The 17,746-nt window shown below is 37.7% G+C and overlaps 1 protein-coding gene and 1 pseudogene across 1 annotated transcript; one reads left to right on the top strand and one right to left on the bottom strand.

Moving 5' to 3' along the window:
• The first annotated feature begins 10,147 nt into the window (after positions 1-10,147).
• LOC149239154 (fasciclin-like arabinogalactan protein 21) lies at positions 10,148-10,813 on the top strand. Its single transcript, XM_089369770.1, has one exon. It carries the CDS (start codon positions 10,148-10,150, stop codon positions 10,811-10,813), a length of 666 nt encoding a protein of 221 aa, XP_089225896.1.
• Positions 10,814-12,178: 1,365 nt separating this feature from the next.
• Positions 12,179-12,703, bottom strand: LOC149239153 (UDP-glycosyltransferase 72B1 pseudogene; annotated as a pseudogene).
• Between the last annotated feature and the right edge of the window lie 5,043 nt (positions 12,704-17,746).

Raw genomic sequence — 17,746 nt, 5'->3', positions numbered from 1 at the left:
AATGTTTACAAAAGAAATGGTCAATCCAGGGGATGTTGCAAGCCCCACCTCCTTAAAGGAACACCATCTCAGTGTTCTACAAATAGAAACTATCAACAAAAATTGAGTTTCATATTTATAGCTATTTTACGTACATTTACATATTAAATGAAAATGGATACAATGCCCTCATTTGACCTGCATGCTTTGAGGTTGTTTCATCTAGTATAGAGTTCTTCCAATGCACCTTGACCTACTTGTTTACTTGATTCTGGTGCACGGTATGCCTTCAATATAGGATGCATAATGGTTCTAGTTAGAACTATCCCTTGTATTCCACCTGTATCACACACCAATCAATCACATGATTAGTGTCACATAAATACTTCTTAACCAAGGATATGTGAAATACATTGTGTTCCTTTATAGTGGGTGGTAAGGAGAGTCGATAGCCTCACTCTTTCCAAAATCTGAAATGGTTCAAAAAAAATGGGTGTTAACTTAAGACAAGATCCACTTTCAATGAAATCCTCCTTGGTTTGATGTGGAGATAGATATGATCTTCCACTTGTAATTATTTATGCATTCTTTGTACACTTGCATAGCTCTTCTATATGTCATGGGTTTCTTTCAACTTTTTCCTTATACTAATAACCTTTTGTTCCATTTCCTTCAACATATTAGGTCCATGAACCACTTTATTTACTGGCTTATCTGAGATAATGGGTGTATTACACTTTTTGCCATACAGAGCCTTGGAGAGGCTCATTTTTAGTAATTCTTGGTAATCATTTTTGTATGAAAAATCAACTAAGGGTAGGAACTCTTCCTGCCTTTTTGGTTGGTGCATAAAATACATATTTGGCATGTCTTCTAAAAGTCTTTTCACTCTTTCAGTTTTTCCATCAGTTTTAGGATGATATGTTCTATTGAATTCTAGATGAGTTCCAAAACCAGCAAATAGTGCTCTCCAAAAATTTAATTTGAACTTGGCATCCTAATCTAAGATGATATGTTTGGGTATACCATGTAATATGAATATCTCCTTCATGAAAATCTGAGCTGTGTAAATGGCCTTGTGGGTGGAATTGATGGGTATGAAGTGAGTTTCCTTGATCAATTTGTCCACTACCACTATAATGGAATCATGTTGCATTAGCATTTTTGGAAATCTCATAATGAAGTTCATAGATATGACTGCCCACTTCCACTCAGGGATTGGAATCTATTGCAGTAGTTTTTTTAGGTGTCTGCAATCCACTTTAACCTGTCAACATTCCAGAAATATAGCAATGTATTCAATGACTTCCTTTTTCATACACGACCAATTTTTCATTGATGTTATGATTTTCTCATAACCAAGTGATAAGCCCCAATATTACAACAAAAATGTTGCAACTCCTAAGGTGATCAACTTTAATTATCAATCCAACGTTCATACAAACTTAAGAGGTATCACTACTATATGCATATTAGGCAAATTTCTACTTAGGCTAATCTGATGCAGTGAAGTGGAATTAAGATGGACAAAGACCACTATGCGACAGGAAATACTTGAAAAATTCAGTAAATGGAAAAGAAATCACTGAAATAGAACCTATTATATTGCAGAGAATTAAATGACATAAAGGAAAACCTAATTTGATTGCATGAAAGTAAATGACAGAAAGAAACCCTAATCTATTTTGCAAAAAATAAATGACAGAATGAAATTCTAATCTAATTTGTAGAAAGTAAATCTATACTATTGTAGGAAAGGAAATGATTAAAGTAAACTCTATTCTACTTTTAAGAGGACAAAGAAAATGCTCAATAATGATGAAGGTAAATTGATCTTATTCTATCTAACAAATAGCATAAACATCATAACCTAATTGTAGGAATAAAACTGTAGTTATGAAAGAAAAGTACCTAAGGGGTCTCTAATCCTCTAAAATCCATTTTTAAGGCTAAAATGACGTCGTTGAGTGGTGTGGAATGAAGGACAAACTTTTGATGCAATTTTGGAGGTGATTTCAAGAAATATGTGTATTCCTACATGATGCCATGCTTTGTTATAGGAGAGAGCACTTTTATGGAGTCTAGGAGAAGTTTGAAGGTAAAGGGTGGTTGAAAGTTGTGGAAGGGTGAAAGATGTTGATGTTTTGAAATGGGTTTCTTTGAATACAAACACATTTTCATTTCTCAACAGCTTGCGAGAAGTGTCGGGTGCACTTGCCTTGTTATTTATAACCATGTGACTAGGTTTGATTCCACACCAAGATTGGTCCAACTCAAACTTATCACCATTGTCGGGAGAGTCATAGACCACAAGGAAGAATCTTGGAGCTTACGATCTCATTTATGTCAAAATTTGTATCCCTAAGGAACAATCTTTGAGCTTGCAATTGAAAAAAAGGGGAGAAAAATGGAACAAAAGACATATCTACCTTAACAATGTACAAGAATACAGCACAATATTTATTTAATGTAAGAGAATAAATTTAAAATAAACACCTTCTAGTGGAAAAGAAATATTAAAAATACTCAAATTGATAACGCCAAAACAAATACATATTTGAATGTTAATATTTATCTCTTACATAATTTTAAAGTTTTGCTTAATTTTAATCATTATTTTGTATTCTTTATATTTATGAAAATATGATTAATATTGATCAAATAAAATATACAAAATAAAATTATATGCACTAACCCATTAAACAATAATATAAAGGAAATATTGTAATTACGCCGTAAGGCGTTCCCTCTGAGAGGAACTCCCTTCCATGCCGCGCTGTCTGGTTATGGGCCCTTAGATCGATTGTTAGACGATGGAATAAACTCTAGCCATTAGATCGTCTTCCATCCTTAAGACAGTTGTCACTCAATGATGGGCCTTCTCCCACCACATCGCCAAGGGCCTCTTCACCTATGCCGATCTGCAAAAGCTGCCCAACGGAACAAACCTGGAAGCCATTGCCGCCCACTGCATCCTCGTCGTCACAGGTAATTCTCACGGAGGTGGCCGCCAAGATTCCATCTCTCCCTCCACTCAGATGTCGGCCGAGTATCATCCAGTGTACATTAATGGAGTTCTTGTCTCGCATCCTGACATTCTCAATGACGGGCTGTTAGCGATCCATGGCGTCGACAAGTTGCTTCTTGATCTTGATCTTGATCACAGTAATTATGACACAACTGCGGGAGCCCCTGTTCCTGCAATGATGTCACCATCACCATCATCATCAGCTAGTCCTGATCCTGATCATCCCCTGAATGTCATAACGCCCTTCATGCTGCAAGATGCAGCGCTCAGTCTTAGAGATCGCGGTTACAACATCCTCGCCTTGGCCATGCGCATCAAGTCCCCTGAGCTTCTGCGCCTGCAAAACCTCACCATCTTTACTCTCAGCGGCGATTCCGTTTTCTCAAGCGAAGGCCAAGAATTTTTGAACAATGTGAGGTACCATGAATAGGGACTACAGAAAAAACCAGAAGAAAGACTGTTTCGACCTCGTTAGGAGGATTCAACTGTTACTTCCATTGTTTGAAGAACTTCGAGAATTGCAGGGACCCCTTCCTTGGGTGGCAGCGGAGTGCTTTTCTTTGCTACGAAAAACATTCCATTCTGCGAAAAGACTGCTTCAACTCTGCCATGATGGCAGCAAACTGTACCTGGTAATGATCACTTCATTCATTCTCTTCTTTATGCCTCTCCTTTGCATCAACTCTTTCTGGGCAATATGTTTCTTGGTCGTTCAGAAAATCATTTGGAATACACAATGCTTCACCTGTTTTCATAGATAAAATTGTGTTTGAGCACATTTCTTTATCTTTCAGCTACACATTACATAGAGGTTCGTTTTCATGGTTTTTAATCACGGCGGAGGATTAATTTGGGGTTTCAACTTTAATGGCGTGATCCAGGCTTTGGACGGTGAAGCAATTTCGGGTAGATTCCATGCTCTGACCGAAGAACTAGATCATATTCTAGATGGCATGCCATATGATTTATTAGAGATTTCAGATGAAGTCAGAGAGCAGGTGAGTATTTCCTGTTGTCCAATCTCCTCTTCCTTACCCCTATCATATCGATTTTTTCCTTCTCAACATGTCTTGGTACCCCACGCTACATCTTTTCGGTTTCTATCAGTAGGCTCTCGATGCAGACATATTTCAATAATCAAGAAAGTTGCAAATGAATGAGTCCAAGTACTATTCGAGATCAAAACAGAGGATCATTTTGAATCCGCTGAACTGATTCTATTGTATTAGCCTGTTGTAAATGTTGCGGGAGAGGACATTCCATAGTGTGTCAGATATGCTAAAGGGTAGGAAGATATGAAGATCTGTAAGGTAACAAAAGAGAAAACATACATTTACCCTATCAGGTGGAGATATCCTCTTTTTAACTAACCAGGTTTTTCATAGTTCTACCAAATGCCTTTCCAGACATCATCCAATCGCACTACATTCCTAACCTATTTTTAGTATCAGTTCTAGACTTTAATTTTAGATGTAAAAGTTTTCATTTGATGCTTCCTGTGTGGTTCATCTATCTACTTCGTGCAGTACAATTCCCATATACGAGCCTTATGAACAGAAGGTATTATAAGCAACAGATATTTGTATGACTGACTTTTAAGAATGCCAGATTACCCATGTATACCCATTTATTGCCTTCTTTATATTTGTTTGAGACCAGATTGTTTCACAAGTAATTCTTTTGGCAAGATTCATCTCATTTTTATAGATAATGATAATATTCAGATGCTTATTTTTTAATTGTTTGCCTGTCTTGGATAATTTTATGATATTATTTTTCATTTTTATGTAACTTCTCTCAAGACTCACCCCACCCTCTGGCCTGTAAGCAAGAGTGAGATACACTTTCATTGCTTATGGAAAGCCTCAATCAACAATTAGCTCATGAAGAGTGAACATGTCACATGTGTGGTTTGAAGCCAGGTGGAGATGATAACAATTACTCCTCTGAACCACTTTAACCAGATCAAAAAAAATTCTATGATGTTATCTATTCAATGCGACAGACCTCTCCACTTATTTTCTCTGTTTATTCTTTGTTGAAGATATGATGCTGTTCCTTTTTTCCAAATCTCTAGCTCTATATGTTTATTTTGACCTACAGAAACCATAGCAGCTTTATTTATTCTTACTTGTGAATCTTTGTTTCATATTTATATTATTTAGTCTGCCAGCAAGTGCTTTTCTTTGCTACGAAAAACATTCCATTCTGCGAAAAGACTGCTTCAACTCTGCCATGATGGCAGCAAACTGTACCTGGTAATGATCACTTCATTCATTCTCTTCTCTATGCCTCTCCTTTGCATCAACTCTTTCTGGGCAATATGTTTCTTGGTCGTTCAAAAAATCATTTGGAATACACAATGCTTCACCTGTTTTCATAGATAAAATTGTGTTTGAGCACATTTCTTTATCTTTCAGCTACACATTACATAGAGGTTTGTTTTCATGGTTTTTAATCACGGCGGAGGATTAATTTGGGGTTTCAACTTTAATGGCGTGATCCAGGCTTTGGACGGTGAAGCAATTTCGGGTAGATCCCATGCTCTGACCGAAGAACTAGATCGTATTCTAGATGGCATGCCATATGATTTATTAGAGATTTCAGATGAAGTCAGAGAGCAGGTGAGTATTGTCTGTTGTCCAATCTCCTCTTCCTTACCCCTATCATATCGATTTTTTCCTTCTCAACATGTCTTAGTACCCCACGCTACATCTTTTCGGTTTCTATCAGTAGGCTCTCGATGCAGACATATTTCAATAATCAAGAAAGTTGCAAATGAATGAGTCAAAGTACTATTCGAGATCAAAACAGAGGATCATTTTGAATCCGCTGAACTGATTCTATTGTATTAGCCTGTTGTAAATGTTGCGGGAGAGGACATTCCATAGTGTTTCGGATATGCTAAAGGGTAGGAAGATATGAAGATCTGTAAGGTAACAAAAGAGAAAACATACATTTACCCTATCAGGTGGAGATATCCTCTTTTTAACTAACCAGGTTTGTCATAGTTCTACCAAATGCCTTTCCAGACATCATCCAATCGCACTACATTCCTAACCTATTTTTAGAATTAGTTCTGGACTTTAATTTTAGATGTAAAAGTTTTCATTTGATGCTTCCTGTGTGGTTCATCTATCTACTTCGTGCAGTACAATTCCCATATACGAGCCTTATGAACAGAAGGTATTATAAGCAACAGATATTTGTATGACTGACTTTTAAGGATGCCAGATTACCCATGTATACCCATTTATTGCCTTCTTTATATTTGTTTGAGACCAGATTGTTTCACAAGTAATTCTTTTGGAAAGATTCATCTTATTTTTATAGATAATGATAATATTCATACGCTTATTTTTTAATTGTTTGCCTGTCTTGGATAATTTTATGATATTATTTTTCATTTTTATGTAACTTCTCTCAAGACTCACCCCACCCTCTGGCCTGTAAGCAAGAGTGAGATACACTTTCATTGCTTATGGAAAGCCTCAATCAACAATTAGCTCATGAAGAGTGAACATGTCACATGTGTGGTTTGAAGGCAGGTGGAGATGATAACAATTACTCCTCTGAACCACTTTAGCCAGATCAAAACAAAATTCTATGATGTTATCTGTTCAATGGGACAGACCTCTCCACTTATTTTCTCTGTTTATTCTTTGTTGAAGATATGCTGCTGTTCTTTTTTTCCAAATCTCTAGCTCTATCTGTTTATTTTGACCTACAGAAACCATAGCAGCTTTATTTATTCTTACTTGTGAATCTTTGTTTCATATTTATATTATTTAGTCTCCCAGCAAGTGCTTTTCTTCGCTACGAAAAACATTCCATTCTGCGAAAAGACTGCCTCAACTCTGCCATGATGGTAGCAAACTGTACCTGGTAATGATCACTTCATTCATTCTCTTCTCTATGCCTCTCCTTTGCATCAACTCTTTCTGGGCAATATGTTTCTTGGTCGTTCAGAAAATCATTTGGAATACACAATGCTTCACCTGTTTTCATAGATAAAATTGTGTTTGAGCACATTTCTTTATCTTTCAGCTACACATTACATAGAGGTTTGTTTTCATGGTTTTTAATCACGGTGGAGGATTAATTTGGGGTTTCAACTTTAATGGCGTGATCCAGGCTTTGGACGGTGAAGCAATTTCGGGTAGATTCCATGCTCCGACCGAAGAACTAGATCGTATTCTAGATGGCATGCCATATGATTTATTAGAGATTTCAGATGAAGTCAGAGAGCAGGTGAGTATTGCCTGTTGTCCAATCTCCTCTTCCTTACCCCTATCATATCGATTTTTTCCTTCTCAACATGTCTTGGTACCCCACGCTACATCTTTTCGGTTTCTATCAGTAGGCTCTCGATGCAGACATATTTCAATAATCAAGAAAGTTGCAAATGAATGAGTCCAAGTACTATTCGAGATCAAAACAGAGGATCATTTTGAATCCGCTGAACTGATTCTATTGTATTAGCCTGTTGTAAATATTGCGGGAGAGGACATTCCATAGTGTGTCGGATATGCTAAAGGGTAGGAAGATATGAAGATCTGTAAGGTAACAAAAGAGAAAACATACATTTACCCTATCAGGTGGAGATATCCTCTTTTTAACTAACCAGGTTTGTCATAGTTCTACCAAATGCCTTTCCAGACATCATCCAATCGCACTACATTCCTAACCTATTTTTAGAATCAGTTATGGACTTTAATTTTAGATGTAAAAGTTTTCATTTGATGCTTCCTGTGTGGTTCATCTATCTACTTCGTGCAGTACAATTCCCATATACGAGCCTTATGAACAGAAGGTATTATAAGCAACAGATATTTGTATGACTGACTTTTAAGAATGCCAGATTACCCATGTATACCCATTTATTGCCTTCTTTATATTTGTTTGAGACCAGATTGTTTCGCAAGTAATTCTTTTGGCAAGATTCATCTTATTTTTATAGATAATGATAATATTCAGATGCTTATTTTTTAATTGTTTGCCTGTCTTGGATAATTTTATGATATTATTTTTCATTTTTATGTAACTTCTCTCAAGACTCACCCCACCCTCTGGCCTATAAGCAAGAGTGAGATACACTTTCATTGCTTATGGAAAGCCTCAATCAACAATTAGCTCATGAAGAGTGAACATGTCACATGTGTGGTTTGAAGCCAGGTGGAGATGATAACAATTACTCCTCTGAACCACTTTAGCCAGATCAAAACAAAATTCTATGATGTTATCTGTTCAATGGGACAGACCTCTCCACTTATTTTCTCTGTTTATTCTTTGTTGAAGATATGCTGTTGTTCTTTTTTTCCAAATCTCTAGCTCTATCTATTTATTTTGACCTACAGAAACCATAGCAGCTTTATTTATTCTTACTTGTGAATCTTTGTTTCATATTTATATTATTTAGTCTGCCAGCAAGGGGATTTTTTTTTAGTAATGTTGGTTTTCCCTCTTTAGTTTGCATTCCGTTCTGATGTTTGGTCTAAAAAATTTGGACGACATTGCGCTGAATATTCATAATGAAATTCTTTTATTTTTCCAATGGAAAACTTTGTAACTTTTATATTTATGAAAGAGAAAGTTACATTTTGAAGGAGTCGAGGAATTGTAAACATGAGAAACCATTAAGTGAATTTTGCGTATTGGTTGGATCTGAAATTTCATTCCGCATCAGATGAGTACGTACACTTAAAATTTGAATAGACCTTCAAAGAAATAAATTGAAAATGCGACTAAAAAAGTAGCTTGCTTTATTTCCCTCCAAAATATTGACAAGAAACACATTATTTCACGATTTCCAGTTTATCTCACTCTGGGTCTGTCCAAAGTATGCAGGGTGGTGCTCGTTGGATCCAGAATTTAAATCTGTTGGACACCTAATCTGCCAAGGGTTAAGGTGTGGGCGCTGAACGGTCTAATGGAGTCCAAGAGACCACTTGGAATGTGAAACCAAGGGTCACTCCTATGTATTATAAATGTGTATTATTGTGAATAATAATGCATTCAATGCTTATCCTTCATATTTGGTCTTCCCCATGGTTATGTTTAACATGGTATGAAAAGTGCAGGGGATTTCCTACCCTACTCAAATTTGAGCCACTGGTTTTGTGGCGTCTCTGTGCATGACAATTCTACTATTAGTCCCAAATGTAATGAATGTGCCATCAGATAAATTCTAGCTGCATTCTTTGCCAGTTCTGTCATAGTAACTCCTCTGTTCTTTGTCTACGCTTCAGGCTTTCAGGCACCAGCATGGGCTCCTCCGACGCCTGTCACTTGTGCTCTTCCTGTCACCTGAGTTTTATGCAATTCTCTATGTGTTGAATGCTATCTTTTGTGTAGGATTCTCCTTCGACTAGCACGCTGCCCATACGAAGTTACTACACTGCTCTCCCCACTTGCGCAACGATACTGTGCGTTATTTTCTGTTCTTTTGACAGTCTTCATACGTTGCGGCACCCACACCGCCTCTCCAATACATACATAGTTGCCACTCCTTAGCTCCGTGGACCTCCTCCCAATCCAAACGCCTTACACTGCAAACGATGTATTCTCCAAACGCTTTAACTGAAATACCATTCATGCTTTGGGTGTTATTGATATTGTTATCTGTTTTTGGAGGAGTCAAGTTTCTTATAGAGAAGCGTGATATGTACACTAATATGATGCATCAATTGTCCTATTGGGAGCGAAAGAGAACGAGATCACAGGGATCAAAGGCTATTATATGTCTCTACAACGTATTGCCATCCGTAGCTCTCACTGACTTCATAACTCAATATTCTTTTGGCCACACAGAATTCCAACCGAGAATCTTCTTACGCCGTACGGCGTTCCCTCTGAGAGGAACTCCCCTCCATGCCGCGCTGTCTGGTTATGGGCCCTTAGATCGATTGTTAGACGATGGAATAAACTCTAGCCATTAGATTGTCTTCCATCCTTAAGACAGTTGTCACTCAATGATGGGCCTTCTCCCACCACATCGCCAAGGACCTCTTCACCTATGCCGATCTGCAAAAGCTGCCCAACGGAACAAACCTGGAAGCCATTGCCGCCCACTGCAGCCTCGTCGTCACAGGTAATTCTCATGGAGGTGGCCACAAAGATTCCATCTCTCCCTCCACTCAGATGCCGGCAGAGTATCATCCAGTGTACATTAATGGAGTTCTTGTCTCGCATCCTGACATTCTCAATGACGGGCTGTTAGCGATCCATGGCATCGACAAGCTGCTTCTTGATCTTGATCTTGATCACAGTAATTATGACACAACTGCGGGAGCCCCTGTTCCTGCAATGATGTCACCATCACCATCATCATCAGCTAGTCCTGGTCCTGATCATCCCCTGAATGTCATAATGCCCTTCATGCTGCAAGATGCAGCGCTCAGTCTTAGAGATCGCGGTTACAGCATCCTCGCCTTGGCCATGCGCATCAAGTCCCTTGAGCTTCTGCGCCTGCAAAACCTCACCATCTTTACTCTCAGTGACGATTCCGTTTTCTCAAGCGAAGGCCAAGAATTTTCGAACAATGTGAGGTACCATGTGGTTCCCAACATGATGCTGCCTTTGGCAGATCTGGTGCAGCTTCCGGCGGGCACAAGACTGAAGACTCTCCTCCACGGGCAATCGTTGGTTGTGAGCGACAGCAAACCCTTCTCTGTCAATTATGTGGGTATAAAGATTGCGGATGTTTTCAGCAACAGATGGATAGTCGTGCATGAGATTCTTCAGCCGCTCATAAGCTCTGTGGATCCGATGGAGTGGGCTTCCAGCGACAGCAGCGAGATTCTTTAGTCCCTCTTGATGAGCTCAGAGGACCAGATGGGGTTTTACAGAAACATCAGCACTGGTGATCATCATGAGTAGTAGTAGGTCAATAAGGAGCTAAAGATTCTTTTATTTTAGTTGCTGTCTGTGTATTTGTGATGTATTTTGCCTTTGCAATTTGAGTACAGTGGTATCCATGAGAAATCATGTCCAGGAAGCAAGCAATTAAATGTCTATGAATGCAGCATGTTATGTTCCTCTATCAAGAAGCCACATTTTGCTTGAACTGTAATGGAACAATGGCAATTTATATAATGGTTCTAATTCCTTTAATTTTTTTCTTTCATGGTTTCTTAATTTTCTGTATGTCAAGTATGACTTCGTGCTTTCATTTCTTTTCTCTGTCATGAGAATCTCCTTAAGCCATGGATTTTCTTTATCGATGGGAAACAACCATAGAGCTGAGATGGTTCAAAGAGAAACTAAAATGGAATGCCAGTAAACGAGTAGAATTCACAGAAGAGGCCAGATCGCCATAGATACTGCATTGCCAGTAATAATAATAAACATGCCATTTCATCCAGATCCTTCAAAGAAATGTGAGGGTGCAATCTTCTGATCGAAACTAGCAAAGTCTGCTGAGCGTTGTTAAGAGCACACGTAATGAAATTCAAGATTGCAGAATATTAAGGAAATTTGATTACTAAAATGTTTTGGAATCTGCAAATCAAATTAAATTGCCTGAAAGTTATATTGTAATTCAATCACCTGAAATTTATCATAATTACAAGGATGCTGAACACCATTTAGCACTGATATTTGCCATGCATGAATAAGTCTCCAATTTTTTGTGTCGAAGAATAGCATTCAAGTCTAATGGGCTCAGAGAAGTAAATCTAGGATTATGGCACGAATGCTTATGCAACTGCGTGAGTGAACTCTCTGAATTCTGGCATGGGGTTGTGGTTCATAAAGCCTTGCACCATCTGCAAAATAGTTTTAAGAGTGGATAGGTATACCCTTTCAGGAGTTCAGAAATATTTACGCCGTAAGGCGTTCCCTCTGAAAGGAACTCCCCTCCATGTCGTGTTGTCTCGTTATGGCCCTTTAGATCGATTGTTAGACGATGGAATAAACTCCAGCCATTAGATCGTCGGTGAAAAATGTTGTAGGCGGTTCAGATTATTGGAATGTCGTAGGCAGTTGAGAATATTGCACTTTTTAGAAACCATTTTCGTGATGTTTTCCATCCTTAAGACGGTTGTCACTCAATGATGGGCCTTCCCCTCAATTTTGCCATCCCCTTCTTCATTTCCATTCCCCCTCTCCTTCCATTAATTCCCTCGCCGCTCTTTCCACTTCCTCTCTCTTCACCAATGCATCTGCGCCCTTCTACGCTTCAATGCCCACCTTCATCTCCTTCACTAGAAGGAAGGCATTAATTCTCTGTTCAGCAAAGAGAGGCCAAGCGATCATCGGCACTCCATGTAAGATGCTTTCGATCGTTGAATTCCAACCGCAATGAAAAAGGAAACCGTCTGTGGATGGATGAGAGAGGACAACAATCTGAGGCGCCCATGAATCCACCACAAATCCACGGTCCTGGATTCGAGTCTCGAAACCCTCAGGTAGAACCTCCCTCATATCTGCTTCGGTAGTCATCGTGGATTCAGTTGGAGGAGGAGGCTCCTTACGCAACACCCAAAGGAACCGCTGCACACTTGCTTCTAGCCCCAAAGCTAGTTCTTGAATCTTATTCTCCGACAGGGTGCCGCGGCTCCCAAAAGAAACGAACAGAACTGTCGAGGCAGGCTGGCGGTCCAGCCATTTGAGGCAGCCCTCCTTCTCAAACTTCTCTTCAGATTCTGAAAGAGACAAAGCTATTAGCAGCCCAACGGGATAAATACAAGGGGTCATTTCAACAGCGCTCAGAACCTTCCTTCCTTGAGAGCTTTTATTTGTGTTGGTTCCATTTCTTGGCATGTGTTTATCAGAATTCCATGAGCTTCCTGAAGCCGAAGGGAATGTTGAATGAACCATTGAATGAAATATCAGCTCTGTATAGAAGAGGGTCTGGCAAATCTATTCCGAGAATCGGCGGAAGGCCCGTCAGAAAGAAATTATAATTAAAGTGGATGTAGTGTATATGTGATGTGGCAATGTCATGGCCTAGATTGTCAATCATAGCAACTCTCTGATTAGGATGTGGTTTAATATGGGGATATGTGTTCCAGCTTTTTGAATGCATGTGAAACTAAGCTGCCATGTTGTAGTCTTCTAGACTTGTGTAACTGGTTCTGTTTCCTTGGTTAAGTGAAGGTTTCAGTTGATCAAATAAAAACTGCAAATAAGTACACTGATGACACCATCTATGCTAGAGAAAAACTTATAATTCCTTGAGAGGGATATGGGAGCTCAGATTATATTTGAAAGTTTGTAGTACAGGTTGTCATGGAATGTGTATGCAGTAATTTGCACAATAGCCTCAAGTCCCCAGTCTTGATTAGATATAAGAGGTCGTCCAGTCCAGTTTGAGTTTTGGATTGTTTATGGTAGGTTATCTATCACAAATTTTAAGGAAATATGTGATAAGCCAGTTGGAAATGTATTTGTTTTGTTTATACAGGTTTCTTTTAGATTTGTTACTCAGGGGCATGATGTCATGTTCTAGAGATACCCTGTCCATGTATCTTTACTATCTCGTAAAATGCAAGTTGAATGCTAATCATGCCAGAGTCCAATGATTCTTTGGAAACTCATGTAGCATATGGGTGATTGGTGTGCCCTGCATGACAATGCTACCCTGCGTTTATTAATAAGCTTTATCGTTGTATTGAACTCTTGTATTTTGGTGAGTGGTCTGACTCTATTTATCAAGTATCTTTATTCTTTGTTCCACCTTATTGTAGAGCATTTCTTAGCGTAGTTGTTGTTCAACTTTTTGAATGCATGTGAAACTAAAGTTGCCATCTTGTTCCCTTCTATCCATTGTATAAGACTTGTGTAATTGGTTTTGTTTCCTTGGTTGAGTGCAGGTTTCAGTTGATCAAATAAAATCTGCAAATAAGTACACTGATGACACCATCTATGCTGGAGAAAAACTTATAATTCCTTGAGAGGGATATGGGAGCTCAGATTATATTTGAAAGTTTGTAGTACAGGTTGTCATGGAATGTGTATGCAGTAATTTGCACAACAGCCTCAAGTCCCCAGTCTTGTTTAGATATAAGAGATCGTCCAGTCCAGTTTGAGTTTTGGATTGTTTATGGTAGGTTATCTATCACAAATTTTAAGGAAATATGTGATAAGCCAGTTGGAAATGTATTTGTTTTGTTTATACATATTTCTTTTAGATTTGTTACTCAGGGGCACGTTGTCATGTTCTAGAGATACCCTGTCCATGTATCTTTACTATCTCGTAAAATGCAAGTTGAATGCTAATCATGCCAGAGTCCAGTGATGCTTTGGAAACTCATGTAGCAAATGGGTGATTGGTGTGCCCTGCATGACAATGCTACCCTGCGTTTATTAATAAGCTTTATCGTTGTATTGAACTCTTGTATTTGGTGCCTCCAGAATTATTAATTTCCAACCCATATTGCGATGTGAATGATTAGTATTTGTCATTTGGTATGCATAACAAGCTTTAACTTCTTTTGATAATAAAAAATGCAGGCTGCATACTGGAATTTGCCTCTCAATTGGACTATTTAATGGTTATTTTCCACAAGTAAATAAACAGTGTTCATTTCATGCATGTGAAACTAAGCTGCCATGTTGTTCCCTTCTATCCATTGTATAAGACTTGTGTAACTGGTTCTGTTTCCTTGGTTAAGTGCAGGTTTCAGTTGATCAAATAAAAGCTGCAACTAAGTACACTGATGACACCATCTATGCTGGAGAAAAGCTTATAATTCCTTGAGAGGGATATGGGAGCTCAGATTATATTTGAAAGTTTGTAGTACAGGTTGTCATGGAATGTGTATGCAGTAATTTGCACAACAGCCTCAAGTCCCCAGTCTTGATTAGATATAAGAGGTCGGCCAGTCCAGTTTGAGTTTTGGATTGTTTATGGTAGGTTATCTATCACAAATTTTAAGGAAATATGTGATAAGCCAGTTGGAAATGTATTTGTTTTGTTTATACAGGTTTCTTTTAGATTTGTTACTCAGGGGCATGATGTCATGTTCTAGAGATACCCTGTCCATGTATCTTTACTATCTCGTAAAATGAAAGTTGAATGCTAATCATGCCAGAGTCCAGTGATTCTTTGGAAACTCATGTAGCAAATGGGTGATTGGTGTGCCCTGCATGACAATGCTACCCTGCGTTTATTAATAAGCTTTATCGTTGTATTGAACTCTTGTATTTTGGTGAGTGCTCTCACTCTATTTATCAAGTATCTTTATTCTTTGTTCCACCTTATTGTAGAGAATTTCTTAGCGTAGTTGCTGTTTAGCTTTTTGAATGCATGTGAAACTAAAGTTGCCATCTTGTTCCCTTCTATCCATTGTATAAGTCTTGTGTAACTGGTTCTGTTTCCTTGGTTGAGTGCAGGTTTCAGTTGATCAAATAAAATCTGCAAATAAGTACACTGATGACACCATCTATGCCGGAGAAAAACTTATAATTCCTTGAGAGGGATATGGGAGCTCAGATTATATTTGAAAGTCTGTAGTACAGGTTGTCATGGAATGTGTATGCAGTAATTTGCACAACAGCCTCAAGTCCCCAGTCTTGTTTAGATATAAGAGATCGTCCAGTCCAGTTTGAGTTTTGGATTGTTTATGGTAGGTTATCTATCACAAATTTTAAGGAAATATGTGATAAGCCAGTTGGAAATGTATTTGTTTTGTTTATACAGATTTCTTTTAGATTTTTTACTCAGGAGCATGATGTCATGCTCTAGAGATACCCTGTCCATGTATCTTTACTATCTCGTAAAATGCAAGTTGAATGCTAATCATGCCAGAGTCCAGTGATGAGTTTTACTATCTCGTAAAATGCAAGTTGAATGCTAATCATGCCAGAGTCCAATGATGCTTTGGAAACTCATGTAGCAAATGGGTGATTGGTGTGCCCTGCATGACAATGCTACCCTGCGTTTATTAATAAGCTTTATCATTGTATTGAACTCTTGTATTTGGTGCCTCCAGAATTATTAATTTCCAACCCTTATTGCGATGTGAATGATTAGTATTTGTCATTTGGTATGCATAACAAGCTTTAACTTCTTTTGATAATAAAAAATGCAGGCTGCATACTGGCATTTGCCTCTCAATTGGACTATTTAATGGTTATTTTCCACAAGTAAATAAATAGTGTTCATTTCAGATGGCATTTTCTCTTTGAAACTGTGCCTCTGGACAACAGCCTGCTAACTTAACTGAACATTCATAAAGCTCTGCCAAATCTTAGTAGTTCATGGCCTATTTTAAATTCTATCAAACTTATTCGAACTAACACAGTATTTACTTAAGCGGGGTCATTTCACACTGCTTAGTACAATAGAATGATCTTTCTTGAAATAGAATAAGTACTTCAAAAAAGTACCTATGAATTTTACTCATAGTTATTTGACTTTAACCTTAACAGAATCCTTTGTGGAATCCCTATATGTCTTCTGGTACAATGTGTCTCTTGTTTTACCCAAAAAAAAAAAAAAAAAAAAGCAAAAAGGGCATCCTAGCCTTACAGAGCCCGACATTAGAAACTGCTAATGTCAAGTATAGTAGCTCTGCTATCCACCTAAGGAACCTTGAAGGTATATTTTCAGGGAGCAAACGCTCAGCTCCCGCGATAGCCTGCAAACAATGTTTTAATTTAGAATAGAATTATCATGGTAAATTGGTATAAGAATATTAGTATAAAAAATCACCGAGTTATAAGCCTAAATATTGGCAAAGGCTAATTCTTCATGTGGCATAATCAATTAGCCATGTTATCTTGCTACATGATGCAAAAAAATGACCCATGGATCCTAATACTTTTTAGGGCTCTTTTTCAATTCAATAGGCTTTTCTTCTTCTTCTTCTTCTTCTTCCTGAGATGGTAAAGATAATGACTCAAGAATGACTCTAAGCTTAATAGATAACCAAATTCTCAACATACCTTGCAATGCATATTTGTTACACCTCTATTATAGACTAAGACAAATGTAACAAATCAATGTACACTAGTGCATCAATATGATTGTTTTCACATAAGGCTTGATCATTAAAAGGACATTAAGGTTTGTACCTTTTGGGACAATTGCTAGTATAGTCAACATCAGAGAAAATACAAACGACCCAGAATATGAGAGAAAATACAAATGACCTAGATCCATTAAAACCTTGAAAGTTTGTTCATGAACTCTCTGAATCTGGTATAAAATGTGTGCTGTATTTGAAACTTCAATTTGCCATTAAATTAATGGGACATGAATTCCCACAAAGCAGTTCAAAAATGCGCAATTAAGTTGAGCTTTCATCTTGTCATTCAATTGATGGACACTCAATATTAAATATAAGATAAATATATAGGAGTAGCATGTGAGTGTTAGATTTATAAAGAAGATTCTTTTTATTATTAATAAAAATATAGATAGTTAGTTTCATTTTAAAGGGTTATAAATATGAGTTATAAATACAAGACTTAATAGGTTGTAAATATTTGAAGTGTTGTAAATATGAGTTATTAATTGTTTTTACTCAAAATCTGATAAATAGAAATTTAGCAATTTCTTTTTAATTGAGTGACTTAAATTCATGTTTTTTTAGGTTGAAGGTAAAGCCATAAAGTGCAAAAATTGTGATGCCAATAATTAGAGGGATTGTCATCATGGGGTGATAAGAAATTTAATATTCCAAGAAGAGGAGGTAGTAGTAGATTCTAAATAAATTAGCAATGCAACAACATAAATGTTTGCAACAAATTTAGAGAGATCCACCTTGTTGAATAATGCACACACTACATGGA

This window comes from Pinus tabuliformis, chromosome 8 (genome assembly GCF_031772625.1).
Source record: "Pinus tabuliformis cultivar Carrire ecotype Pingquan chromosome 8, CPIR1, whole genome shotgun sequence".
Classification (NCBI taxonomy): Eukaryota; Viridiplantae; Streptophyta; class Pinopsida; order Pinales; family Pinaceae; genus Pinus; species Pinus tabuliformis.
The sequence above is the reverse complement of the archived record's forward strand: the minus strand, read 5'-3'. Positions and strand labels throughout refer to the sequence as shown.